Genomic DNA, 27,810 nt, shown 5'->3' on the forward strand with positions numbered 1-27,810 from the left:
ACTGGTTATAACCGGTTCCATCTAGCCAGAAAATTTCCATCACTCAATCACTGAATCTCGTCGTCAGTGGACGTGAATATCGTTCTCTGGGCTAGAAAATCGCACACTTAGTATATATTTTCCCCTCTGCTTCTTAAAAAATTCGTTATTTTACATGAAAACCAATTTTTGAGGTCGTATAGAAGCATGGCGATACACACTCGTTCTTGAAGTGTTGCCTAATCATTCGATACGGGGCAGGATATTCGCTGGACGCATACCCCAAACACTATTGTTGGAATTGCAGCAGTGCACTCAGCGTGCAAGATAGTCGTCTCCTATAAACACACTGTGATTGGCTGATGAAGGTAAGGCTCGGATTTGTGGCACTGTCATTGGTCGAAGCCCACATGTTTTGATGTTGGTTGTGAAATTCAGTATTGTGGTGAAATAATTCCGACTTCTTTTCCCCTCGAAATTTAGTAATAACTAGGAAGTAGAATAAGAAATAGAGTATGATTTTGTAGGTCCTTGATGGCAAGTAGTTTGAAACCGTGGTTACTGTTTGACTGAGTTTTCCTTTTTGCAAAACCATGGAGGAATCCTCCATGGCAAAACAAATGGAATGCACATTTTTCGTTAATTAAAGGCAGTGTGGAATGCACATTTTTCGTCAATTAAAGGCAGTGGACACTATTCTTAATTACTCAAAATAATTATCATCATAAAACCTTTTTTTAATTACAAGTAATTGGGAGAGGTTAATTGTACAAAACATTGTGAGAAACAGCGCCCTCTGATTGAAGTGACGTAGTTTCCAAGAAAAAAGTAATTTTTCATGAATTTGATTTTGATTTCGAGACCTCAAGTTTAGAATTCGAGGTCTCGAAATCAAGCCTCAGAAAGCACACAATTTTCTTTCATTATCTCACAACTTTGACAACCGATTGAGCTCAAATTTTCACAGATTTGTTATTTTATGCATGTTGAGGTAGGCCTACGCTGTCTTTAAAAATAACGTTGTCTTCACCGAACATGTTACCTACCTAGTAGTACATGAACCTAAGTCAAGTGTACACATGCCCAGCCTTGTCGATCTCCATGGTTTAGGTAAAGCTGTGCACAGAAAGAATTTTAGCACAAAATATAATGCATACCAGAATGTTAAGATGTATAGCCAAGCAGTACTATATAATGCTGGTTTGTACTAACTAACCATTAATTGTCTAACTACTGAATTTCTGCTAAGCAAATCTCAGACAATTTTTTTAAGTCAATATTTACTGCTTCTTTTTACTCAATATTACAACATGGTTAGGGCTGTTTTTGAATGCTGTTTTTAACATTTTGGACATTGCCTAAAGAGATGCAGAGGCCAGCTATGTTTGAGATTTTTCAAAGCTCACCCTACCCCCCATTTTCATTTTGGAAGGCCCTTTTTTAACACACGGATAACGGAATCGCAGCTCAAAAAAATATCTTGTTTAAAAATAAAATTAAAAATATTATACATGAGGTACACAGTTGTCTGTGATGTTGCTGGTTTTGTGGAGGTACGATTGTGTCAGACTATTTCCCCCTAAAAGAAAAATCATTGGCTAATATAGAAATGGTACAAAATACTCCACTCACGACTTCTGCGTGTAATTGTGTAGAGTCTACGCTCGTGGAGCGCATTGAACGAATTTGTTACACGAATCGGGACAAATGTGTGAGCAATTTGCGCTCTGCTGAATAGATCGATCCATTAAGCTCCGCCCCATTGCATATTGACCAATCACAATGCAACGAAGGTCCGACAAATAAGGTCCGACATGCGTGCGCATATCTTGGGGCGCGCGCTGCAGAGTTGTGCAAATAAGCATTGGAGAGCCCCACATGTTCTTGCTCAAACGGCGTCGTGGGCGGAGCCTACTGGATGGGTCTATTGGCTGGAAGAGCAAAAGCTTGCGCAATCTGCAAATTTGCGTTTTGTTCGTACGGCAGCTCAATTTGATGATTTTGATAAACTGCATGCAATCTAAAGTTTGTGCAATCTTTGTACACGTGTGCACAATATGGCAATGCATTGACGTTAATTTTAGATATATATTTTTTTCCCAAGCCTGGCCTAAAATGGTTGCGGCGCGTGAGAGCGTGATACAGAGCCCTAATGCGTGCGTCTCATGCCTAATGCGTGAGATTTGGTAGGTCTGTGCCTAGGATCGGACGCCGAGTGATTAGTGAATGCTCACTTGTGTGTTTGTAGGTAAAATACAATGTACAAATCCATGGTCTACAAAAAAAATAAGAGATTCAAAATTTATTAAGAATATTTCCCTATTTTGATTCTGGTCTTCTCATGGGTCGTCTTGTTATTGTAGAAACGCTCACTTTAGCTTAAAAAAAAGAGGATCTCATAATTTAATTTTAATATCCTTTCCTAGTATTTCTTAGTCATGATGTAGGTAATTATTTGATATGGTACAAAACAAACAACAGAATTGGGAGATATTTTGGACTAAAAAGTTTTTGTTTAAAATTAACACAGTTATTTCAAATAAAAGCAACTCGTGGAAAACACCAGTTAACTTAATTTTTGGCCTTCATAAGTGTATTATTTGAGATTCCTTTAGAACGGTTTTGGAACTGAGTTATTGTGTTGCGAATCACCCCCCAAAAAGGTCATTGTCAAAAGGTTACTAAACCTAAAGAAGTTCCTACAATAAAAGCAATTGGCAGATTTGGAAAGCAAATTTCCTTTCTAAAGACAATATTTCTACAAATTTGAACCAAATTTTAACCCACTGGGTGATTTGACACGGAATGACCCAACTAGAAAATCATTTTAACATGTTACAAAATCAAACTAGTCGAAGCATGGCACACTTGTCTGAACAACTCAACAATTCAAAAACAAAAATACAGTTCAGTTTATCCAAATGAAAAAGAGAGTGACTCATTTTCTGAGTGTGACGACAAAGAGAATTTCCTGTTTTTTCCTTTAAAAAAAAATATTGACACACGGCATGTTTTCGTTGGGGCTTCAGGAAAATAAATATCTTGTAAATGTTGTCAAAAAACTTAGAAAGGTTAGTTAAATATGTCATGGATTCTTCAATTCATATTATTTCACTCTTTCTCCAAAAAGAAAAATTCTTAAAATAGTTTAAATAAATTTATAGCAAAGCTTCCTTCAAAAATAAATGTAGCCAAATAACTGCAGCTCACACAAGTGTGTGTTAGAAGAGGGGGGGGGGGGGGGTGAGGGTGGGGGTTTGGGGGAGACAACCTTCAATAAGTTTGCCATACAGGACAGTCTTGGCAACTACTTAAAATAATTATTTGCATTAAACCTTACTTAGCAAAGAGTATGGGGAGCTGTTGATAGTATAAAACATTGTGAGAAACGGCTCCCTCTGAAGTTACGTAGTAGAAGTAATTTTCACGAATTTTATTTTGAGACCCCCAAATTAGATTTTGAGCTGTCTCAAAATCAAACATCGGGAAGCACACAACTGCATGTGACAAGGGTGTTTTCTCTGTCATTATTATCTCGCAACTTCGACGACCAATGAGCTCAAATTTTCGCAGGTTTGTTGTTTTGTGCATGTTGAGATACACCAAATGAGAAACTGGTCTTTGGCAATTACTAATAGTACACAATGTCTTGAAAGGTTGGCTTTGACATTTGTAAAGGCTTGGGACAAGGTTTTAGCCAGGATTTGGTCAAAGGGTGTCCAAATTTGCTGGAAATTTTAAAACTGGGTGTCCAAATTGTTCACTTACAATAAGTTTACATGTAAATGACAGATGAAACAGGGTGTCCAAATTAAAAACAGGGTCTCCAAAAGACACCCAGACACCCCTCTGGCTAACACTATGGCTTGGGAGATAACATGCTGTTAATGTAGTAGACTTGTTGACTATAACCAGCAAACTGGCTTTATACAGCCTCCGAAAGGAAATGACAGATATCACAACAAAGGGTACCACTTCGTATCCATAATATTTTTATTCTAAGTTCTCAAAACCAACCAAAACGTGTATCAACATGTGAATGACTATGCACCCTTAGCCTATAAACACTGAAAATAGTAAGAGTTTGTAACTTTTAATCACTCCATTTCAGTGTAGGCCTATTGAGCCTGCATTTCCATTTACCATTTTAAAATACTTTTGGGTGGTTTAAGGTTCATGATTTAAAAAAGAATGCAACCATTGGAAAACTACTGATAGAAATATAAGTACATTTTAGCAGATTTTCTTTTAAAAATCTGAAGCATTTTGTGAGAAACGTAAAGCTCAATCAATAAATTTATTGTAAATGGTATATTAGAGGTCTGGAAGAACATCCAGGCCACGGCGGGCATGGCCTCCGGTGCCCCTGATAATGGCCTTGGTGTCCCTTCAAGAGTTTCAAATTGACTTAAAGATTTTCCAATGAAGTGTCCTATTGCAAAGTGAAAATTGCCTCGCCCTTTCAAGATAAAATTCCAGGCCTACAGTACCCAATCAATAGATTTACACTTTTGTATTTTGTCTTCCTAGCTGCAATCGGAAAGCATGGCAACGGTGACTGAGCAATCAGGGAAATTGCTTGACTTCAGTCAGAAATTGGACATCAATCTGCTGGACAGCGTTGTAGGCTGCCTTTACAACGGTGCCGGAACACAGGTACGATCAATAACTGATGCAGTTTATAACTAAAATTATTATTATTATTTTAATAAAGTTTAAAATTTTCCCTTCCATCATTAGGGATCTGATTGTAATAATAAAGTTCTTAAAGTCAGTGTGGTCACTCTAAAATTGCCTTGCATTATCTTGTTTCTCTGTTCCAACAAACAGATTCTTTTGCATTAATTAGCCTTTTGTGATTCTTTTCAATTACATAGTGTCCCCTTCCATCTATTCAGGATTTGATTGAAATGGTATTGAGTTCTTAAAGTCAGTTTGATCACTCTTAAATGTTCTTCGAGTTTATGAGCCTCTTTTGGTTATTTTCAATAAAATTATTCACTCAAAAGTGATTATTTGTTTACTATCATTCCTTTCAGCAACAAGTTGCCCAGCAGATTTTGACCAGCCTGAAGGAGCACCCAGATGCTTGGACACGAGTTGATACTATTCTAGAGTATTCAAGTAATCCACAAACTAAGGTAATACATTCACAATCAAGGCTGTTTGAACCTCTAGGATGAATGTCAACACTAAATGTTTGCAAAGTCAAAACAAAACAGAGGTAGCATTAGATAATCATAACTAACATTGTTTGCTTTTTTTGGTTATTTTGCAGTACTATGGACTCCAAATTCTAGAAACGGTGATAAAGACGAGATGGAAGGTACTTCCCAGAACTCAGTGTGAAGGAATAAAGAAATTTATAGTTGGCCTCATAATAAAGATCTCCTCAGATTCCTCAGCCATGGAAGTAAGTATAATTTGGACAAAAAGGCTGGGTGGGGGGGGGGGGGAAATATGTCAATTCATGCAGCAATGAAAATTCTTCACACCTAGTTTTATTTTTTTTATACTGAAGTTGTAAAGTAACATCAATTCGAAGACCAGGAAACCATTTAATAATGTGGTCCTGAAATGATATGCGTCAATCCTACTAGCAATCCGTGGCCTTGCTGTGTGCAGAACCAAACACTTCCCTAAAAAAATACCATGCCTAGTTGTGATAATTGTTTTGAAACTGCCTGTAAGTTTTGATTTCACTTGCTGTTGCTATACATTTTACATAGAAAAATTAAAACCGTTAATCTTTTTTAAACGTGATTAAAAATTGTAGCACCTCTTATATCGCTTTTGTGTTTTCATACGATGTGTTAGTTGAAGTGAGATTACTTTTCAATGGGAACAAATTTATGATTGTTGCAGGGATGGGACCCTCTCGACTTTTGATGGAAATCAAACTTTGCAATTTTTTTGTCTTGGATGTTTTTATATAGCAAATCAGATTGCAATCAGACAAATGTTAATAACTGGTTGAATGAAATGCCGCGCAACTGAACTACATGCCAAGATGTACACAACGCGCACACATACATCCCTCCCAATCACAAGCGACATGCAAACATGGGCACATCATTTTCAATACAGTTTGGAATTCTTTGTTATCTCATAATAAGAACCAACAATCAAATGCTAGCAGGCGCTTTTATAATGATGAAGACCCAATGTTTTGAACTTGTTGAGTATCATGCATGGTAGTATAAACTTTTTTTTTGTAAGCTCGGCGCTCACTCGCATTCAATTTAGGACCTTTTTAAAATTCTGTAATATACCTGTTGATATGTGCAGTTGTTTGCCAGTACCATAAATCCCAGTTCAGTGTATGCTACCAAAGCCTAGGTTGAGCTAACTGACAAATATTTGTCTAAAATCATGCACACTTGAGTTGATTTGTTGTGTATGACATGAGGTGGAAATTGTGAGCAATGGAGAATTGTATGCTTTATTGTGACCTAAAGGTGTTTGCGTTTTATTTTGTGGAGTGAAGCGTTTGTGGTTTCAATTGTACAGTGTTTCTTGACGACTGATGAGTGAGTGAGTTAAGGAATGAATGAAGTCTGCTGGCTGTCATGGTTGTCACCCGAATGTAACTTAATGGTAAATGATTTGAAAATTTCAAGTTGTTTATCCACTTAAGCTATGTTCAAATCCAAAGATTGTGATGTAATCGAGCACTTGCAAGCATTTTATTTTCCTGACTAAGCCAAATGAAATGTTTGCATGTGTTTTTTTGGGGGGAGTGCGATGAGCTGAATGTTTGAGTTTGAAAGGTGTCTGTGTGAGTCTAGAAAGTTAAGAGTGAAAAAATACCTAAAAATTTGATGTTAAAGTTTGGATACAGACCATGCTTTATATGAAGAGTGTCACGGTTGTTTATTTATTAATTAATTTTTTTACGCTTTGTGGTAGAACTAAATGTGTCATGTCATCAAGTACATCATCTAATGTGATTTGAAAGTTGTTTTCAAGTTTGGACTGAATAAACTTGCAAATCATCCTCAGAATTTACTCATTGTTGAATTTATGTACGACGAGCTCCATCAAAAGAAGGAATAATCTTGAATTTCTCATTCTTGCCTATGAAAACAAACGAAGCATTTAATACCGGTTCCCTGGGATTTTAAATCTCAAATGCAAATATATTAATATGTTAAATTTCTGAAGAAAAAAAATTCTGAAAGGACCGGAATATTTGAGGTGAATGGTTTAATAATTGCTTTCTGAGCAAGAGACATTATTTTTCTTACTGAAGTATTTATTATTGCATGCATCAGTAAGGATTGAACTCTTAAAACAAAAATTCTGTTTGGAAATAATTTTGTGATTTATTTCTGGTTTTGATGGAGTCTGTTAAAAAAATTGTTAATCTTATCTGCGTATTTCAAATTCTTCAGATCCTTTTCCGATTTGATATTCGATTCAGCAATCGGAATCAATTTCCTCTGATTTGAGGCAGTGGGTTCGTGTCGTAAGTATAATGGAAGTGTTAAATAAATTATCAAGATATATTAGAATAATGCAGTGATCATGATAATCTGTTCATAGTTTTGGGCCCGAGTTAATTTGGTTCAACATGACCCCCACTATAAACATTGACCAGTATTGACTCTACTTATTTTGGTGCCCCTTTTTTATGAACCCAAAACGGTTTGATCAATATAATCTGTCCCAAAATAACCAGTTCTCATAATTACCACTTCAAACAAGAAAAAATTGTTTTTAGCTATTTTAAAAACCTACTGGGGAGTTTCTGAATGATTGGGTCATTGTAAATGATAACAAATTGTTGTTTCATTGACCAAGTTTAAAGAACTTTGCCCTTGGGTTACCATAAAAGATGCCTCTGTAAAAAACATAACCATGGGAGTCAAGTTGAAGTTTATAGAGGGGTTATTTATCGGTTGGGATAAACAGTATTTTCCGATTGTTCATGTGTATGTAAATAGGTTTGACCAATCAAAGATGACTTGCCATCCTTTTGCATTCGGAATGGCAACATCAGAACATACATGTAGTAGCCATACATTACAATTTGACAGGGATCACTATATCTCACTTGCTGAAAACCTCAAAAGAGGAAAATTCTTTATTTACTAAGGGTTTGAGACACTGACGTTATTCCTAGCCAAACATTGGTAACTTTGTGAAGTGGTAACATGTAAGTGGAACTCTCGTAAGCAATTTCAAGTTTGAAGAATCCATTAGCAAGCAGCTTTTTGGGTCGTAATTCTGTGCGATTCACTGTTTGTGAGCATTTCAAAAGGCTTGTCTGTAATATTGCTACAGGCAGGTGCAAAAACAATCTCAAAACTACTTGGGTAAACATGCCTTGACCTGACGTACAGCAAAATGAATTCAGTCATTATTGACACACCTTGTCCCAGGAAGATCTTGATTATACTGGTCTTGCGAGTGGTCTGTTCCAGTTCTCTTAAGTGTTGCTATCGTCAATCAAATTAATTGACCCTCAAAAATTTACCAAGATTGTTTGGGAATCAGACCACCACATTTATGCCAGTGCAAGGCTGTGGACATTGATCTTACAAGAAGACATTTTGTGTTGCTTTCAGGTCAGCAAGAGATAATTTACCCCAGTCTTTGATACTCAAATGAGTAGAGTGCTTGAAATTGTTTGTGTTCTGATTGATCAAGAACAATGAATTCACAATCTCTGTTGAAGTATCACAAATCACGTTCCCAGTTTTAAAAACAACCACCAAATTTAATATGTAAATATTAACTGGACTCTCTGGATTCTGGTTTTCTCCAGTTTTGGAACCGGTTGATTTTAAGTTTGTTAGATATCGATTTTATGATAGGTAAATGCAAACCAAATGGGAACAATGTCTTTGTGGTATTTGATGGTGCTTGTAAGATTAATAAGAACAGAGGTTTTGATAAGACATGATACCTTTAAGTCTTTGACATCATTGAAAACAATTAGTGAATTATTCAATTCACCTGGCAAGTTGTTTTAACTTTGCAGAAATAATTTTTGCCTCTAAATCTCCTTTTTAAAGTGGAAAAATTACTCTAAAAATAATATCCTAGTTGTTTTCAATATCAAAGCAAATTCAAAATTGTTCAGTGGAGAATGTTGTGATCAGCTATTGAGAAGTTTACTTAAAGACACTGGACACTATTGGTAATTGTCAACGCCAGTCTTCTCACGTCGTGTGTCTAAACATATGCATAAAATAACAAACCTGTGAAATTGGTGGCTGAAGTTCCAAGATAATAATGAAAGAAAAAACACCCTTGTCACACAAAGTTATGTGCATTCAGATGCATGCATGATTTCGAGACCTCAAAATCTAATTATATGAGGTCTGGAAATCAAATTCATGAAAAAAATATTTATTTCTCAAAAACTAAGTTAATTCAGAGGGAGCCCGTTCTCACAATGTTTTACACTATCATCAGCTCTTCATTACTTGTTACCAAGTAAGTTTTTATGCTCACAATTATTTTGAGTAATCACCAATAGTGTCCACTGCCCTTAAACAGCATAACCTATTAAAGGATGTGTACACCTGCAAAGCAAACCTTCAAACAACCTTTCATGCACTTGAGTTAAGAAGACAGAAATAAAATAAACTATTACTCTGAAAACAAACCATTCCAATCATTTGGTCAACTTTGAAAAAATGAATGTAGAATTTAACGTGACTCCTCAGGCAGAAATTCTTTTCACGATTCAAACTTGTACAATTTGTCCCCCATTTTGTTCTCTTCTATCTTCATAAAACTGATAGGGGAAAATGGGTGGTTAACATGAATTCTTGTCGGTGAGAATCGTGTTGTTCCAAACTCAGTCTGGGTGTGGATAATACATCCAATACTAATGGTGTCTTTAAAGTGCAGGTTGGATGTATATGAAGGACACAGAAAACTGATCACAACAATTATTCACTTGTCAACTTGAAGTGAGAGAAGTGATTGTGAAATCATGCTAAGAGTGTCGGTTTGGGTGTCTGGATCGTTGTAATGGGATTCAGGACTGTGTTTTATGGCATGCTTTGTCATATTGTAATGTAAATCTACTGTGCACTGAGCCGGGCATATTGAGGACTTTGTTTGAAAGTCCCGCACTGGTCTTTCCGTGTTTGTGGAGCCCGGTTTCCACAGATAAACTTCTCAGTATGTTTAAAGGAACACGTTGCCTTGGATGGGACGAGTTGGTCAAAACAAAAACGTTTGTAACCGTTTTTTATATAATGCATATGGTTGGAAAGATATTTTAAAAGTAGAATACAATGATCCACACAAGTTTGCCTCGAAATTGCTTGGTTTTCCTTCTACTGTGCGAACTAACACCATCAGCCATTTATGGGAGTCAAAATTTTGACACCCATAAATGGCCGGCGTGTTAGTCGACGAGGTAAAAGGAAAACCACGCAATTTCAAAGCATGTTTGTGTGGATCATTGTATTCTACTTTTACAACATCTTTCTACCCATATGCATTTTATAAAAAACGGTTACAAACGCTTTTCAAAGGCCAACTCGACCGATCCAAGGCAACGTGTTCCTTTAAAGTGAAGTTATTAGATAAGTTGGTCAAAGTTGTTTCGTTATCATGGTGTATCAAAGTACATTGTTCCAATCCATTGTAATCCCTTTTTAATCTGGTCAGGGTGATGAGTGGGTAAACATGAACAGATTTATCATTAATACACTTATTACAAAATACTGCATTGGAAAGTTTCATCAAAGATCCAGTTGACTGTATACTGTTACGTAGACATAATTTCCACTGTAAAGATAAATCTGGTATGCAATGTTGCCTGAATTTGAGTCAATTGATTACAAAGGATCAACGTTGTCAAGCAATGCAATGCTCAGGAACTATGAATGGTGTTGATTCTTGTTAGTAGATTACTCAATATCAAGCTGTGTTGAAATTTATGACTCTGCTTATTAGTATTTCATAATAACATTAAATATTGTTCTTTATTATGCTATGTACATTTAGGCTCCTTCCCTACACAACTCTCCCCCATGGACAAAGGACAACATGACCAAATTATCATTCCACTACATGTACATATGGCTCCCAGTACAAATCCCACCACACACACTTCCCACTGGCTGGCCACTGCACTGGTCCAATCGGTTGGTACACACTGGTCTATAATGTACATTAGCTTAAATACACACTTAACAGTTTTTCCATGGTACAACCATGCAGTCATGTAGTTTGCATTAAAACAAACCCTAAACAAGTTGACACACAGGAGTGTTTAGCAGCATCTTTAACCCCTTTCACACAAGAGCAATTTAGAAAGGGTCCTTTGCTTAATTGTAGCATGGCTGTACAGTTTTACAAAATGTACCTCGTGTGAAAGGACAACAATGTTTCTCTACTGTCCGAACTCTCTTGCAACATCTTGTTAAACATTGCTACATTTTACAACCATGCCGAAATTAAGAATGGGACCCTAGTTAAATTGCTGTCGTGTGAATAGCTCTTTTGAGTTTTAACCAGCCTGTTGATTATGTTTCCCTCCTGTACAGACCGAACGGGTGTACCTTGGTAAGCTGAACATGATCTTGGTGCAGATACTCAAGCACGAATGGCCCAGAAACTGGCCAACCTTCATTAGTGACATTGTCGGGGCGAGTGAAACAAATGAATCTCTGTGTCAAAACAACTTGGCAATTCTGAAATTACTGAGGTAAGTTGCATCTTGTTTTGTGTTTTTCACAAAGTCTGTTTGTAAAAAAATTGAACTTCATTTTCTTGAGTCAGACAGTGTGCCGTTCTTGTTTTATTGTCGGGTAAAAGCTTGACTGCTTTTTACAGGGATGTGATTTCTCCGTATTAAAACCGGAAATCTTGTGTATTTTTATAACCATATTATTAAGATCAAATTCCTGAAAACACGAATATAAAACCATAGAGAACATCCCAGATTTAAATGTATGATTTAATTTGTGCAGGCTTTCATGCTCGCAAGCTTTTATGCTCGCAAGCTTTCACACTTTGCGCTCACAGTACAGGTTTTTTTTCCCAACTGCATATCACATCCCTGTTTTTAGTTTTTTTCTATTTTATGAACTGTTTTCTTGCAGTGAGGAGGTGTTTGATTTCTCCAGCGGACAAATGACACAGGCTAAGGCCAAGCATCTGAAGGACAGCATGTGCAATGAATTCTCAAAAGTGTTCACTTTGTGCCAGTTTGTCATGGTAATAAAATACTGCAAAACAAAATTTGAATCAAAAGTTGCCAATTGCAATCAACCAGTGGAAGTGTCGTGGCAGAACGGTTAAGAGCCCCATTCAAACTCTGGTGTTCTGATCAGCAGAGTGTGGGTTCGAATCCCCCAGTCGTGACAATTGTGTCCTTAAAGCAAGACACTTAACCATTGCTTCGTCCTTCGGATGGGACGTAAAGCTGTTGGCCCCATGTGTTGTGTAACGCATGTAAAAGAACCCAGTGCACTTATCGAAAAGAGAAAGGGTTTCGCCCCGGTGTTCCTGGTCTGATCGGCAGCAAATTGCGCCACAGTACCATGTAAAACATTACATGGTGACATTGAATCGGGGCGGTATGTATGGGTGTTGTAATTTTCAAGATTGTATATCAAAGTCCAATTTAAATGTGTTTTGGTGGTCGCTAGCGACCGCCTTGTGCACCAAAGAGTTAAAGGAAGTTTGGATTGGCATTGTTTTTATGACTTAGAGACATTTTTATTTATTTAAGCGAAATGGTCACAGACATGGCAACATTTCTGATTTTATTGGAACTTGCATTAAAATGTTGTAAATCTGATCTTTGTTAATTCCTTCTGTATTCTTTTCCCCCAGGACAATTCACAAAATATTCATTTGGTAGACGGCTGCTTACAAACTCTGCTGAGATTTCTCAACTGGATTCCTCTTGGTTATATCTTTGAAACCAAGTTGATCAACACTCTTATTTATAAAGTAAGTGCACCCCTCCAAAGATGACTCCTTGTTTATTTTGTATTTAATTGCAATGGATGTTATTTCGTTTAATTTAATCTATTCTGGTTGTGAAGCAAAGGACTCGCAGACAAGCAAACTTAATCACTGCACTATCAACCAAGAGCCCAATGGAGAGAAGACAAGGCAGGCAGTTTCAGGTTTAGATGTGGGAGAAAAACAACAAAGATTTTAGTCAAGGAAAAATTAATTTTGTTTTTTACACATACACCGATGTGTGTTAGCACTGTATACTTGGTACTTTTTCCGAGTCCATGAAAAAATATCACAGGCATGTTACTTGGGTGAGATTCGAACCCACGACCCTTGCAATTCTAGAGCAGTGTGTTACCAACTAGTCCATCGAGTCTGTTAGGTAGAAATACATAAGAGGCAGTTCGAACCCTATGTTTTGGCAGCGCCTTGTTTGGTATACAAAAACAGCAGTGAAGTAGTCTGTCTTGGAGTGGTCAGTTTCTCTTACACATGAATGCACAACACAAAATTCCACCGAAATGATTGATTCTTATTTTCTTCCTGTTTTTGATTTGCAGTTCATGAATGTACCGCTGTTCAGGAATGTGACAATGAAATGCTTGACAGAAATAGCAGGTGTTAACGTCAGTCAATATGAGCAGCAGTTTGTGGTGTTGTTCACACTGGCCATGACTCAACTTAAACAGGTAATTGTTGAACTTCTTCAAAGGTTTGCTTTTTGCCTAACCAAGAAATTGTAAAACTATCATTGTTATTGGTAACGTTCCTATTCAGGCCTGTATATTTCATTTTTGAAAGGGAGGCATTTCATCCTTGGTAAAGGGCACCCTATGAGAAAATTGTAAATTTCTACTGGGGCATTTCAAGGGTCCCAAGGGACATGGAGGCAATCACCCTCAGTGCCTCTGTGAAGTATCAGGCCTGCTAGCCTGCATATTAATGTATGGAAAATGGAATGGAGGCAATTGACGGTTGCTGGTTCATTTTCTGTTTTTGATTAAGGTTTGCAGAATGCAATGATAATTATGAGTTTACATTGAAACTAACCGTTTCTCAACTCGATTTGTTTAAAAAAATGTGATCTATGTGAAAAGGTGTAATTTTGAACTTGCATGCGGGCTACTCTCTTTGGAGAAGGAACATCTTCAGTATTGATTCAATTTTCCCCAATAACTTACCCACATCACGTCATGGAACTATTTTTCAGATCTTACCATTGTCCACGGACATTAAGGGTGCATACGCCAGCGGACAAGATGAAGAGCAAAAATTCATCCAGAATTTGAGTTTGTTCCTTTGCACCTTCTTCAAGGAGCATGTGACGCTGATTGAAAAGAAATCTGAGCTGCGAGACATTCTTCTTGAGGTGAGGGTACCATCAGGCTGAGTCCGGCTCGATGTTGTTCGGTGTGGGTGTGGCTTGTCCACTGATTCTGATCCGGGCCCAATTTCACAGAGCCTCTTAAGCACAGAAAGGAGCTAAGCACAGCAACATTATGCTTACCTGATTAAGGTTATCAGCTAAAGTACCATGTACAATTTGTGACTGGTAACCTGCTCATTTCTGCTAGGCAGGAAATCGGTGAGCAAAAATGTTCTACCTAAGCAGCTGTATCAAAATTGGACTTGTCTTTTTTGTGTTATGGATTAGTATTCTTTGATACTCCAAGAAGTTGGAAGATATTTTTGTAGACCAATGTTAACATTTGAACATTTGAACACCAGACTGCTGGAATCGTACAGTAGTAAGTTTTCCGGCCCAATACTAAAATCGATAGCCTCTGGCCTGTGCTGGTCCTGGGCCCAATTTCATCGAGCTGCTCAAGCGAAAAAATTTGCTTGAGCAAAACAATCTTTGCTTTGTAAAATCAGATTACCGGCTAGGACTCAACTCAATTGTTATGTGTAAAATAAGCAAGCTATTTCCATGCTTAAGCAAATTTTTTGCTTAAGCAGCTCTATGAATTTGGGCCCTGGAATGTATGTACTTGTATGTGAATACATTTTGTGAGCCGCTCAAGATATATTTAAAACCAAACTATTAAAAGAGCTAACAAAGTTTATGAAAATTAGATTTCCTATTTCTTGTTCTTGTGGAGTACAGTCTTTAAGTGTTCTGACAATTTTCCTGAAAAACAGGCGCATCAGTATTTGCTTCTGATCTCCGAAGTTGAAGACACTGAAATTTTTAAGATTTGCCTGGAGTACTGGAACACACTAGCATCAGAGCTGTACAGGGAGAGTCCCTTCTCATCCACAACACCGGCGTCACCATTACACATAACTGGCAGCACTACACAGGAGATTCCACCAAGGAGACAACTGTATCTGGACAAACTTTCAAAGGTGATTACCATGTATACAATAGATGTACAAATACATTCTCAAGCATTTCCTTTTGAAAAAGCCACTTTAAAAATCTCAATGCATTAAATCGTTATGGATCAAAGAATCATACGATGTGAACAACTGATGCCAACAGTGCCAGCAAACCTGGGCTTGAGTTTCAAAGGTTAGTGAGGAAGGTTTGCTTGTGTATAATTCACATTAAAACGCATTCTTGCTTAAACAGCTTAAAAATGCAGACTCTTTAGGAGAGTGAGTTGCTGTAATCACAATTTTGGCCTCGGTTGCTTTTAGAAAAAGTTATTAGTTGATTTTCCTACCGCCCATCCAACATAAAGACACCCCTCTAAACAATAAGATTTCATTTTTGTATTTATTTTCCTTATACACAGGGAAGACAAATTTCATGCTTTTTATATCAATACAATAAAAATCTTGAATTCTGAATGTGTCCATTGTTGTTTAGGTGCGCCGTGTGATGATTTCCCGCATGGCTAAGCCAGAGGAGGTGCTTGTTGTAGAGAATGACCAGGGAGAAGTGGTACGGGAGTTCATGAAAGACACGGATTCAATCAACATGTACAAGAACATGAGGGAGACACTTGGTGAGTTCACACAAGACACCAGTGCCCAATATTAAGTTGAGAATGGTTTCTTCTTTGAACTTGATAATCTTTCATGGTGACGAGTAATGGGGAGAGGTTGATGGTATAAAACATTGTGAGAAAGGGCTCCCTCTGAAGTGCCATAGTTTTTTGCGAAAGAAGTAATTTTCCACGAATTTGATTTCGAGACCTCAGACTTAGAACTTGAGGTCTCGAAATCAACCATCTTAAACGCACACAACTTCGTGTGACAAAGGTGTTTTTTTCTTTCATTAATATCTCGCAAGTTGGATGACCAATTGAGCTCAAATTTTCACATGTTTGTTATTTTATGCATATGTTAAGATACACCAACTTCGGAGGCTAGTCTTTGACAATAATCAATAGTGTCCACTGCCTTTAAGCTTTTAACCCTCTCACAATAATGCAAACAGTGTTAGCAAAACCTGTTAAACTTGAAATCAGCGTTCATTTAACAACCAAAGTTCCAACCAAAACAACCAAAATTTAACAACCAAATCAACATTTAGAATATGTTCTTACTTCCCTTTACAGATTTTTTCTAAGGCATAACTTTCACTTTTTTTAATTTTTCTTTCCTCAGTGTACTTGACACATTTAGATTATGGTGATACTGAGCAAATCATGACAGAGAAACTCACGTTACAAGTCAGCGGACATGAATTCTCCTGGAAAAATCTCAACACGGTAAGAATTCATCCCATGTCATTCATTTTCCCAATAAAGTATTTGTTTTTGTTTATAAGGTGGATAGACAGGTCAGTGCCATACAAGACAACACAAACCATGTTATTTTGTTTATGTTTTGTAGTTATGCTGGGCCATTGGCTCCATCAGTGGTGCCATGCATGAAGAAGATGAAAAGCGATTCCTTGTCACTGTCATCAAGGACCTCCTGGGACTGTGTGAGCAGAAGAGAGGGAAGGACAACAAGGCCATCATTGCATCCAACATCATGTACGTGGTCGGACAGTACCCAAGATTCCTCCGAGCTCATTGGAAATTCCTGAAGACTGTCGTCAATAAGCTCTTTGAGTTCATGCATGGTATGTATCTTGCTCGACCCTTTTATTATTTTTGTAGCGTTTATTATATCAAGCGGTCAGGTTGGCAGAGTGATATCTTTCCTTGCATTTCATCTCAAGGACCCCGCTGGGGCACTGGATAGTTTTGCAGTCCCTGCCTGACTGTAATGGTTTTTCGCTGGAATAGTTCTCAGGGGTATTTTCCTCCTAAATGTATAGTTGAAACTTCCCTTCATTTCTTCTCTCCAGTGGATTCTTGGCTAGTACAGTGAATAAGTTTGCTTTTTTGAGAATAAATGAAATGAAATAAAAATCTGTTTAAGTGCAGCTGATATTCATAATAGAAGTTTTTCATATATTCCAATTTTTGTTTGTGCCTCATAAAAGTTGATCATTTTGTTTTGTTATAACAATTAAAAATTCCCAAAGACTACATCAGGATCATAATTCTCTTACTCTGTTTTCATGATATTTTTTAGAAACACACGATGGCGTTCAGGACATGGCATGTGACACCTTCATCAAGATAGCGCAAAAGTGCCGGCGTCATTTTGTACAGGTCCAAGTCGGTGAGGTGATGCCGTTCATTGAAGAGATTCTGAATACCATCAACACAATCATCTGTGATCTTCAACCACAGCAGGTGAGCCATTCAAAAGAAAATGTTGATTTTATAAATGCTCACTAAGATTCATCTTAAGATGGGTTGTCTATTGACCCCTTGAACGCGCGTCACACGCGGCGACTGATGCCACAGTTAGGTTTAATGCCGCGTCGCCTAAAATGTGCACTTCACTGCATAACGCACAGCATAGAGTTATATATAAAAACGCACAGTGAAATTGCCCACCAGTATGGCGCATTCAAGATTTTTCTGATGATGAGGTCAGGTGAAATGGGTCAATATTGATATGTTGTGACAACACGCTTTGCTTAGCAATTCAGACTGATGCGTTTCTTAAAGGAACATTACAAAATTGGTTTTTGCTAACAAAACAGTTGATGGCAGTGTAAGCACCTGATGTAATCTACCATATACATAAACTGACAAACCTGTAGAAAATTGAGACCAAAGGAACATTACAGAATTGGTCAGTATAACTTGGCATAGTATTTGCAAATGTCTGATTTCACAAGGGTATCATGTTATTATCTGATACTTTGCATCTTTTCCTGTTCATGACCTGAAAAAATAAATGAAAGTATAAAATGTATTTATACTAATAATTGTTAGTCATGCATTTGTTCAAAGCTGTATAAACATTTAGGCAAATTAATTTTGTTTTACATTTTTAATGTTGTTGCCCTCCCCTTTGTTATGGAATATATTAGTGAATTTGAAAATAACAGTCAGTAAATTGGACCTTTCTTCTCTTGTATAGGTACACACTTTTTATGAAGCGGTTGGTTACATGGTCAGCGCACAGACAGATAGTATGGTACAGGAACACCTGATTGAGAAATACATGCTTCTGCCCAATCAGGTGTGGGATGGGATCATCCAACAGGCTACAAAGGTTTGTAATCACAGTCCATATCTGGTTTTTCTTTCTTTTTTAACCCTTCCCCAGAGTATGGGGTTTGTTCCAGTAAAAAAAAAAAAAAATTAAATACAATTAATACAATTAATTTCTTTATGAGATTATCCCTTTTTTTTTTTCTGAAACCCTTTTTTTTTTGGGGGGGGGGGGGGGGGGGTTTCCCCCCCCCAAAAAAAACGAAAAGAAAACCCAGTTTCTAAATAATTGTTTTTTATTACTAAAAACCTGAAGATAAACTCAAATAGAATTCCCCAGACTACAGATTGGGGGTTTAAAAACCAAAGATCAATGTATACTAGTATAATAATAGTAGGCTTCATGCTTTCAAACATTCACACTTTGAACTCACAGTTCAGGTTCTTTTTTAGCAGCCTATCACGTGCCTGTGTAAAGATACTGCTATACAAGATGGAAAATCCAATCCTTACAATGCTATGTTCAACTTAATCAGTCAATTTAATTTTGGTATATTTCAGAATGTGGATATTCTACGGACAGAAGAGGTCATTAAACAGCTTGGAAGTATTCTGAAGACAGATGTTCGAGCTTGCAAAGCTGTCGGTCATCCGTTTGTTGTTCAGGTAAATTTATGTAGCTCAAAATTTTGTGTGTGTGCCTATTTGCAAATGACCAACCTGATACCTTACAATCGGTGTCAATTTCATAGCTGTGAGTATTGCAGAATTCTGTGCTTACGACATATGGTTTATAAGTGCCAAAATCTACAGTACCCTGATGTTCAGTTGGAAAGTACAGTTGTATGTTTTTAAATAGAGACCCTTTTTACTGGCGTCATGTAGCTACTCTTTTTCCAGAGTCTGTCATTTTGGTAGTCAAATGGCATGGTGCTGGTTTCATCACCAGCCATAGGTCTGTTTTAAATGCACAGTAACCATAGGGAAATTTGACTCCCAAAATGGCAGAACCAAGATTTAGATGTGGTGATGACAGCAGGTAACATGGGTCAAAAGGTGGCTCTGTATTCATTCAGGAGTTGATAAGTTGTAACCTTGTCTCTATTTTAGGTCAGAAATCTTTCTTAATCTGACAGAATCAATTTATCGTCATATAGTCGCTAAACACTCAAATCTCTTCTGACTCTGGGATCAATTCCACAAAGCACTAAAGATTCATGAGATGAGTTCTCAATATGACCATATTGATTTGTACTGTGACATTAGTAATTAAGAGAGATTTGTAGTAAGATAAACCTTAAACCTTTGTGAAATCGAGAGCTGTTGAGAATGCCATCTATTCCCCTTAATGTGTTTTGTGTGGCTGGACAGTACTGAATCCTTCAAATTCTTGCAAAATAAGGGGTAGGACTGTGGGAGAATTTTGGTCGTTCAGATTAACAGACTAATGGAGCCAGATCAAGTTGTAGTATAATTTTGTTGACTATATTTTCCATGTTGTCCTTTGATTACAGCTTGGGAGAATATACCTGGACATGCTGAATGTGTACAAGTGTATGAGTGAGAACATCTCGGCAGCGATCACCAGCAACGGGGAGGTAGTCACAAAGCAGCCGCTGATACGCAGCATGCGCACCGTCAAGAAGGAAACACTCAAGCTCATCTCGGGATGGGTCAGCAGGTCATCAGACCCCCATATGGTCAGTTTTCGTTCATCATTTGTTATGAATTCATCGGCTCATTTCTACTGTCTTCATTCTCCCTATCGATCAGGCACTTTTCAGCTGATCAGCTGGTTTCCTCTTTTTTCCCCTTCAAAACAGTGCCATAGAAAACTGAAAATCATTACAAATGGGAAGTGTGATCAGCTATTTCCTGTTTTTTTTTGCAATTAGAAAGTTGCATGTCTGATAGATGGATTGCACATGACGTCATTGACTACCATCTTTGATTACAAGCAATAGTAAAATGCATGCGTGTACGATCTGCGCATGACTCTCGGCCCATGATAGCCTTTCGGGCGTGCACATTTCATCAATGATGGCAGCCAATCCAATAGGTCTATTTATAAATAATTCGTGTTGAATCCACTTGACTTAAAAGAGGCAAATTTCACTCTTTGCGTCTTCAAAATTAATTCTGAAAGATTGCATAATTTTAGTGGATTTTTTAAAGCAGTTTCTGCATCTGTTTTGTCTTTAACAGGTTTGCGAGAATTTTATCCCTCCTCTTTTGGAGACGGTGTTAGCATACTACAAGAAGAACATCCCGGCCGCTAGGGAACCAGAAGTCCTTAGCACGATGGCAACAATAATTAATAAGCTGGAGGTAAACGATATTTGAATGTTAAATTAGATTGATAGAAACAGAAACATTTATGAACGTAGTTGGAGACAGAACCATTATTTGATCATACATAGCCTACAGCAAATGTTCTCATTAGTCAAACTGATTGTGATCGTGGAATAGTTTTTAAATGGGTTAAAGTAAATTTCTCAATGCTCACGAGTTCCAACAATCTACTCCACCGATTTCTTAAATATCTTACAGAAAGTATAGAAAGATAGATCTCTAAAGACATAATCTACCTAGGAAGTAGATACACACATGGTGTTACCGCAAACCAATTATACATTGATACCTCACCATACAGTGCCTCAATTTTCCCAAAACTAAACTTATACTATTAATGTGGCCTCCTTCTTCTCAATAGAATCACATCACAGACGAGGTGCCCAAGATCTTTGACGCAGTCTTTGAATGTACCCTTGAAATGATCAACAAGAACCTGGAGGAGTACCCAGAGCATCGGACAAACTTCTTCCTGCTACTGCAGGCAGTCAACAACCACTGCTTCCCTGCACTGCTCAACATTCCTGCAAGGCAGTTCAAGCTGGTGTTGGACTCCATCATCTGGGCTGTTAAACACACCATGCGAAATGTCGCAGATACAGGTAGGAAACTCCCTCTGTGACCTATGAGCCAAACTTCATAAAGCTGTCAAACAGAAAATACTGCTTAGCAAATTTCTTTTTTATAAGCAAAAATTAGTTGGGCACCAGTCGCAACAATGTTAACTTTTTGATAATTTGGCTGGTAACCTGATTTCCAAGGCAAGTTTTGTTTTAGTTCTGATTAGGTCTTGTGCTTAAAGGCTTTATGTAATTGTTGTCAAATCCAAATTCATACTATTTATAGATGTGGTTAAAGAGCCAAACAAAATGTCAGATCAAGGAGAAAAACAAGTGGTTAAATGTTTCATAATGGAATTTGTTATACATGTTTGTGTGTGTTTGTTATTGTAGGACTTTCCATCTTGTATGGACTGCTTCAGAATGTGTGGCAGGAGAATTCTGCAGCCCAGGGCTTTTACCAGACCTACTACACTGACGTCTTACAACACGTATTGTCTGTAGTTACAGATACATCACATACTGCAGGTAAAGACCCCTAAAAGAAATAGAGTAATTTTTATCCGGAAGCCTACTAATTGTAAAGGTGGTGGTAGTAGTAAGCATCCTGCGAAGTTATTTCAATACAGCCAGATGCGATTGGTGCATATAAAAAAAACAATAGACCGTATCGAATAACTGCTTTTTCGCTTGCTTTAAAGTCGCCATCTTGTAGGGCAAACCGTGTGCGCGTCCAAACACGTACATCAATGAAGCACGCAGCACGCAACATTCAGGGTTTGATTTGTACGGACACCTACACGTACACACACACAGACGCCATGCTGTAGGTCAGATATCTGAACGGTGACATCGTATTCAATACGGTCTATAGACTCAACATTCTTGATGAAAATACAGTTCACATATCTTCTTGTTTTCTCATCAAGAAGATATATTATTGAACTGAAACTTTAATAGCTGTGAAAGTGAAGTGCATAGTGACTTTATCTTTCTTGATAATTTTGCCATAAATCAGCACTTCAGCAAACGATGACCCAACCGTTAAATGACAGTCGTGTTTTTGTTTTGTGCGTTATAATTTTTTTCTTGGGTGCTGTGAGTCCTTGAAATTTGTTTGAATCAAAATGAGAAATATATATATTTTTTAAACACATCTTTTGATTTGATCCACAGGTCTGACTATGCATGCTAGCATCCTGGCGTACATGTTCAGTATTGTGGAGACCAGCAAGATAACTGTACCACTAGGGACTAGCCAGGGAAGTGTAACCAACGAGTTATACATCAAGGACTTCACTGCCAGTTTATTAAAATCGGCTTTCCCTCATCTACAGGAGTAAGTCTTTAGAGTCATACTTCATTATCATGTTTAAAGACACTGGACACTATTGGTAATTGTCAAAGAACAATCTTTTCACTTGGTGTATCCCAACATAATCATAAAATAACAAACTGAAAATTTGAGCTCAATTGGTCCACGAAGTTGCGAGATAATAATGGAAGAAAAACCACTGGAATAGACGTTACACTAGTTACCAAATTATGCCAGTCATTATGTGTTTTATAACACACCTCGGTCTTAAATGCGAAATAAGAACAGAAATCTGGAGAGAAAAAAAAGAATACAGAACAAGCAAGAGGTGTGTTCTAAAAGTCCATATTATTATTATTAATGCATTAAATTGATTGCTTTTTTTTTTTATAAATGTGTTTTTACTTCAGTGTCCAGATTAAGTTATTCGTGAAGGGACTGTTCAGTCTGAACCAGGACATTCCTGCCTTCAAAGAACATCTGCGAGATTTCCTGGTACAGATCAAAGTAAGCCCAGACTTTTATCTCAAGTCAAGTTGTGTTGTCTCTGCCTCGTGATAAATAAAATATACTTGGTGTATTTCTCAAGCGCTGATGAGGGTACAGTTCTGTAACTAAATCGTGGAAAATGCAATAATTTCAACATGCCTTTTTAAATTTCGTTACCTAGTTTCAGACCCTTGGACCCCTGTCCTCATCTAACAGACTCATGTTCCAGATGACATTGCATGAGTCTTTGCTTTTGATCACCATGCTAATAAATGCCCATTTCAATGTCCATCCCAACTATTAGGAGGTAGCTGGCGATGACACAAGCGACCTGTTCCTGGAGGAGAGAGAGGCTCAGCTGAGACTAGCCACCGAGGAGAAACGCAAGATTCAGCTCTCTGTACCAGGCATTATCAACCCTCATGACATGCCAGAAGAAATGCAAGACTAGAGACGCTTGGGCAGTGTTTGTCAGTCAGTAGGATACAGTTTGTGTTTCCTTTTTAGATGAAGTTAAAGCTGCGGTGTCCGTCCTTTTACCCCATGGTCCAACTTGAAAATGCACATCGGCCATGTAATGCTTAGATAAGGGAAGTACCTGAACATGATGTATGAATGAGTACAATATGTGTTTCCTTTCATGAAGTCATAATGTATTATCTTATTTCACTCTTCATGACATTATGGCAAGACGTGGAAGTTTACGTCTGTACTAACATCCCGTCTATCCTGAGATGAAACGAGATTAAAGCCACTGGACACCTTTGGTGATTACTCAAAATAATTATTATCATAAAAACCTTACTTGGTAATGAGTAATGGGAAGAGGTTGATGTTATAACACATTGTGAGAAATGTCTCCCACTGAAGTAATATAGTTTTTGAGAAAGAAGTAATTTTCCACGTATTTGATTTTGAGACCTCGGGTTTAGAATTTGAGGTCTCAAAATCAAGCATCTGAAAGCACACGACTTCGTGTGACATGGTTGTTTTTTCTTTCATTATTACTTTCATTATTATCTTGCAACTTCACTGATCGATTGAGCTCAAATTTCACAAGTTTGTTATTTTATGCATATATTGAGATACACCAAGTGAGAAGACTGGTCTTTGACAATTACCAATAGTGTCCAATGTCTTTAAGGCCCCTTTTTACCACATGGAATTTGTGATTTGAACAAGTAGTTGGATGAAATAACTATTTTGGATGAGAGACCTTTTATCTACTTTCCTTTCGAGGTAGTTTTATCGTGTAATAGCTTTATCATTTTCTAGATGGATTGACATTTGCATTAGACCATTAAAAAATTAAGTAAAAAAATGTTTTGATTCAATTAGATCACAACTTTTGGATGGGATGACTCTTTCAATTGTTCAGTATTTAAGTAGATTCAGTGGTACAACGGGTTTGTCTCTCCCATTTTACATTTCAGGTTTTTATTTGGATAAGGAGCAGCTGATTTCTATTGAAATGTTAAATCGAGAAAGGATTATTACAAAGTAGCGTCGAGGTTGAACGATTTTTCTTCTTTTTGTTCATTTGTTGGCGTATAATTACATGTATCTGAAATTTGTGTTCATCTTAAACAGGCATGACAGGTGAGGAAGTTTCTCATTTGAATATGACGGGAGTTTAAGAAAAAATAAGAAATTTCTTAGAAAGGAAAGAACATTGTCCATGCGGTGCATGTTGATTTTTATTTATACCCTTGTTTTGTTTAATATGGTATATTTTTTGCACTTGTCCATGATGTAAGTGGTTGGTACACTTAGCAAATGTTTTATACACTGTTTGCAAATAATTAGCGGTGAAGAAAAATTCATATCGAAATGAGCAAACATCAGAAGGTTTAAAGTGAGAATGTTAATAACCATGGTGGAATGGTGTTTGCCAAATTTGTTGAGCAGACCATGTTATGTTTTATATGATAAGACTGGAGTATTTAGTTTTTTTGGGGGGAGGTGATAATTGTATAAGCTGTTGAATTTGTTACTATTGGGAGACTTTTGAAAGCCAGGTGGCAGCAGACATCCCTGGTAAACTTAAACTGTTGTGACGATCTGAGAATGTGCACATTTCTGAGAACAGTTGACAATGTTGCCGCCTTAGCGTCCCCGAATGCCTCCCATTGAAGCCATCATCAGAATTTGTTTTGTATGCCCTTGTTTTTTTTTCTGTGAAATAGATTTCTTCTGTAGAACAGTAGTAGCATTAAACCAAAGCTGTAGTTTTGGGCTAGCCTTTCCCATCGAGTGCTTGTACATTTACTACAATTTTTTGTAGGAATTTGGTCATATTGACTACTATTGTTCAAAATTTGATACGCAATGTGTAAATAGTATAAATATGTTTTCAAGAGAGTAATTTTTTTTGTTATGTGTTGACCTCGATAACTAAGAAAAGACTGTTGTTAGAAGAGATAGTGATTCTTTTGTAAAAAATGAAATGGTGATAATGAAAGGCTCATTTGTAAGAATATGGGTAGGGTTAAAGGTTTATCTGTGTACACTGTTTTAAGGTCCTTATTTCTAGAACTCTGTATATGTATCATGTGTATGTAGAATGTGCCTTAGATAACCGTTGTTGGCTATAACCAAATTTCTTTTGTCTTCTTTTTATACAAGCCCCCCTACAAAATCTTGATCCCGTTTTACAGAATGTAAATGTTGTCGAGCATGGTAAAGATGGTAAAGTATAAATTATAAGTCGCAAGAGTTTCAATTTTTCCTTCATGCAGGCGTGTAACTTTTCAGCTGATCAGGGACCACATTCATGGCTCTGCTTACTGCCGAATTCTGCGTTTTTTTTTATCATAATTCTTCACTTACATGGCTGGTGCCAAATTTCTACATTAGCTGTGTAAGCAAAGAATGCCTAGTGACAGCCTAGTAAAAGGTGGAGTAAGCATGCGCACGACAACAAATTCCATGATCTATGAGTTATTGTTGCCGCAAGTGCCGATTATTTGCTGCTTATGGTAAGCAGGGCTATGAAATTGGGCCCAGCTGATTTCGCCGTTTTGGATTGGCAAAGATAAGAAAGATTTCTCACCTTTGCCAATAAAAATTTAAAAACATGGTACAAAGTCAAGCTGTGTCTTGCTAGCACTTTCCACCCACTTGTTGACGAACGGTATTTGCTTGCCTGTTCATGATTGATTCCATCCAAATTTATCTTCTTAAGTACAGTGGAAATGCCATTTGTATGTGGAAGTTGGTTGGCCCAACTCGAGAATTCCTGTTCAGTATGACTTTACCATACAGGGTGTAACCATTGCCATGCAATTTAACCATCCCTTGGTGCCTTGACAAACACTTGCATTCTTTTCAATTAAAAACCAATTTCACATCCAAACTGTCTTGCCAACTGATATAAAAAAGGGGGGTACGTAATTGTAGTGTGAATGGAACTGCACGTGTATGATGCAAGTGAAACATTGTGTTACAGTGTCTATGTTAACGACACAGGTGCAATTAGTATTTTGACGATGTGACTGGTAAAAAAACACATTACACTGTTCCCATAGTTGTACTTATTATTAGTCTTGTCAAATCTTGAATAATGTAGATAGATAGCACTCCTTTTGGATTTGACATTAACCTGGGCTTGTCATATTATTCAACCTATTGTTTGAAAATTTAAAAAGAACTTATTTGATTGCGAGTATTCAAGCAAAATGTATTATTAGCTGTGTTTACCACTTACTGTAGGAAGACGTCATATTGAAAATAATTCCATTAGGTGCAACATGTGTTATCTTGTTCTTGGCTGGGGTGATTTTACACTTAAAAAAAAACAGTCAATTTGTCATTAGACTATTTGCAAATGACAGCTTTGTGATGACATGTAGTTCTGTGGGCAGTTCATTGGGTGTGCTTTGCAGGTTGCCAACAGTTGGAACAATTGTTATTTATACACACTATTTTTGACCCGTGTGAAGTGACAAACCCCTCCTTCCAAAGTGTTGGATAGTTTAGCGACAATGCATAACAATTTGGATCTGTTCATTGTGTTCTCTAGTCATAAGCTTGATTTCTTGAGAAACTAGTTGGACTGTGTACAATCCCATGCTGACCACTGTCTGTGTCACGGCCAAACTTCATGGAGATGCTTATGCACAAAATATTGCTAAGAACGATACAATTATGCTGACCAGAACAAAGATACCAGCCAAGGTTACTGGATTCCGGTCCTTGCTTAGCAGAAAATTATTTAGTGAAATTATCTGCTTAAGCAGATTTATGAAATAGGACCCTGAATCTGCTTAGCATACAACAACTTCAGGAAGACAATCCACCTAATGGAAATTGAAAATAATACAAGGCGTCTCTAAAGAAAACTGAATAGCAGATTATTTCAACATATGCATAGAATTTGAGGAAAAAAACACTAGCATGTAAGTGGACAGTTTGTGAGCATGATTTTGTGTTTGTTACCTTTGTTTTATGTGAACGTCTCAAATTAATTCTAATGATGTTTGTTTTAAGGTTGCAGTTTATGTAATTATGTTTTAAGTTGGTAATACCATAAAATAGTAAGCCAAACTTTCACCATGGTTCCTAGAAACTGATTGATCAAAGTCCTAATAAACTATTCTTTTACTAGAAAACTGTGTTATTTTTGTGAGTAATGTATGAATTTTGTGTCTCTAGTTTTAAAATGCTATGCAGTTAACATGGGAAAAACTAACTTGTTATAAGTCATTGAATAATAATA

At 37.1% G+C, this 27,810-nt stretch overlaps 1 protein-coding gene across 2 annotated transcripts; it reads left to right on the forward strand.

Annotated features, from left to right (window-relative positions):
- Positions 1-27,703, forward strand: LOC139934828 (exportin-1-like). 2 transcript variants are annotated; one of them, XM_071929235.1, is made up of 23 exons: positions 1-347; positions 4,510-4,635; positions 5,019-5,120; positions 5,258-5,392; positions 11,496-11,656; positions 12,054-12,168; positions 12,790-12,909; positions 13,482-13,610; positions 14,132-14,290; positions 15,064-15,270; positions 15,737-15,875; positions 16,480-16,583; positions 16,708-16,942; positions 17,401-17,564; positions 18,304-18,438; positions 18,939-19,043; positions 19,892-20,077; positions 20,583-20,705; positions 21,091-21,331; positions 21,683-21,817; positions 22,466-22,628; positions 23,015-23,111; positions 23,398-27,703. In XM_071929235.1, exons 1-23 carry the CDS (start codon positions 342-344, stop codon positions 23,542-23,544), a joined length of 3,234 nt encoding a protein of 1,077 aa, XP_071785336.1. In that variant the 5' UTR covers positions 1-341; the 3' UTR covers positions 23,545-27,703. The 2 variants fall into 2 exon arrangements, with proteins under 2 accessions (XP_071785336.1, XP_071785345.1); XM_071929244.1 differs by lacking the exons at positions 1-347; positions 4,510-4,635; positions 5,019-5,120 and adding an exon at positions 7,374-7,447 and having other exon boundaries at positions 5,260-5,392.
- Positions 27,704-27,810: the final 107 nt, after the last annotated feature.

Source organism: Asterias amurensis, chromosome 1 (assembly GCF_032118995.1).
Source record: "Asterias amurensis chromosome 1, ASM3211899v1".
Lineage (NCBI taxonomy): Eukaryota > Metazoa > Echinodermata > Asteroidea > Forcipulatida > Asteriidae > Asterias > Asterias amurensis.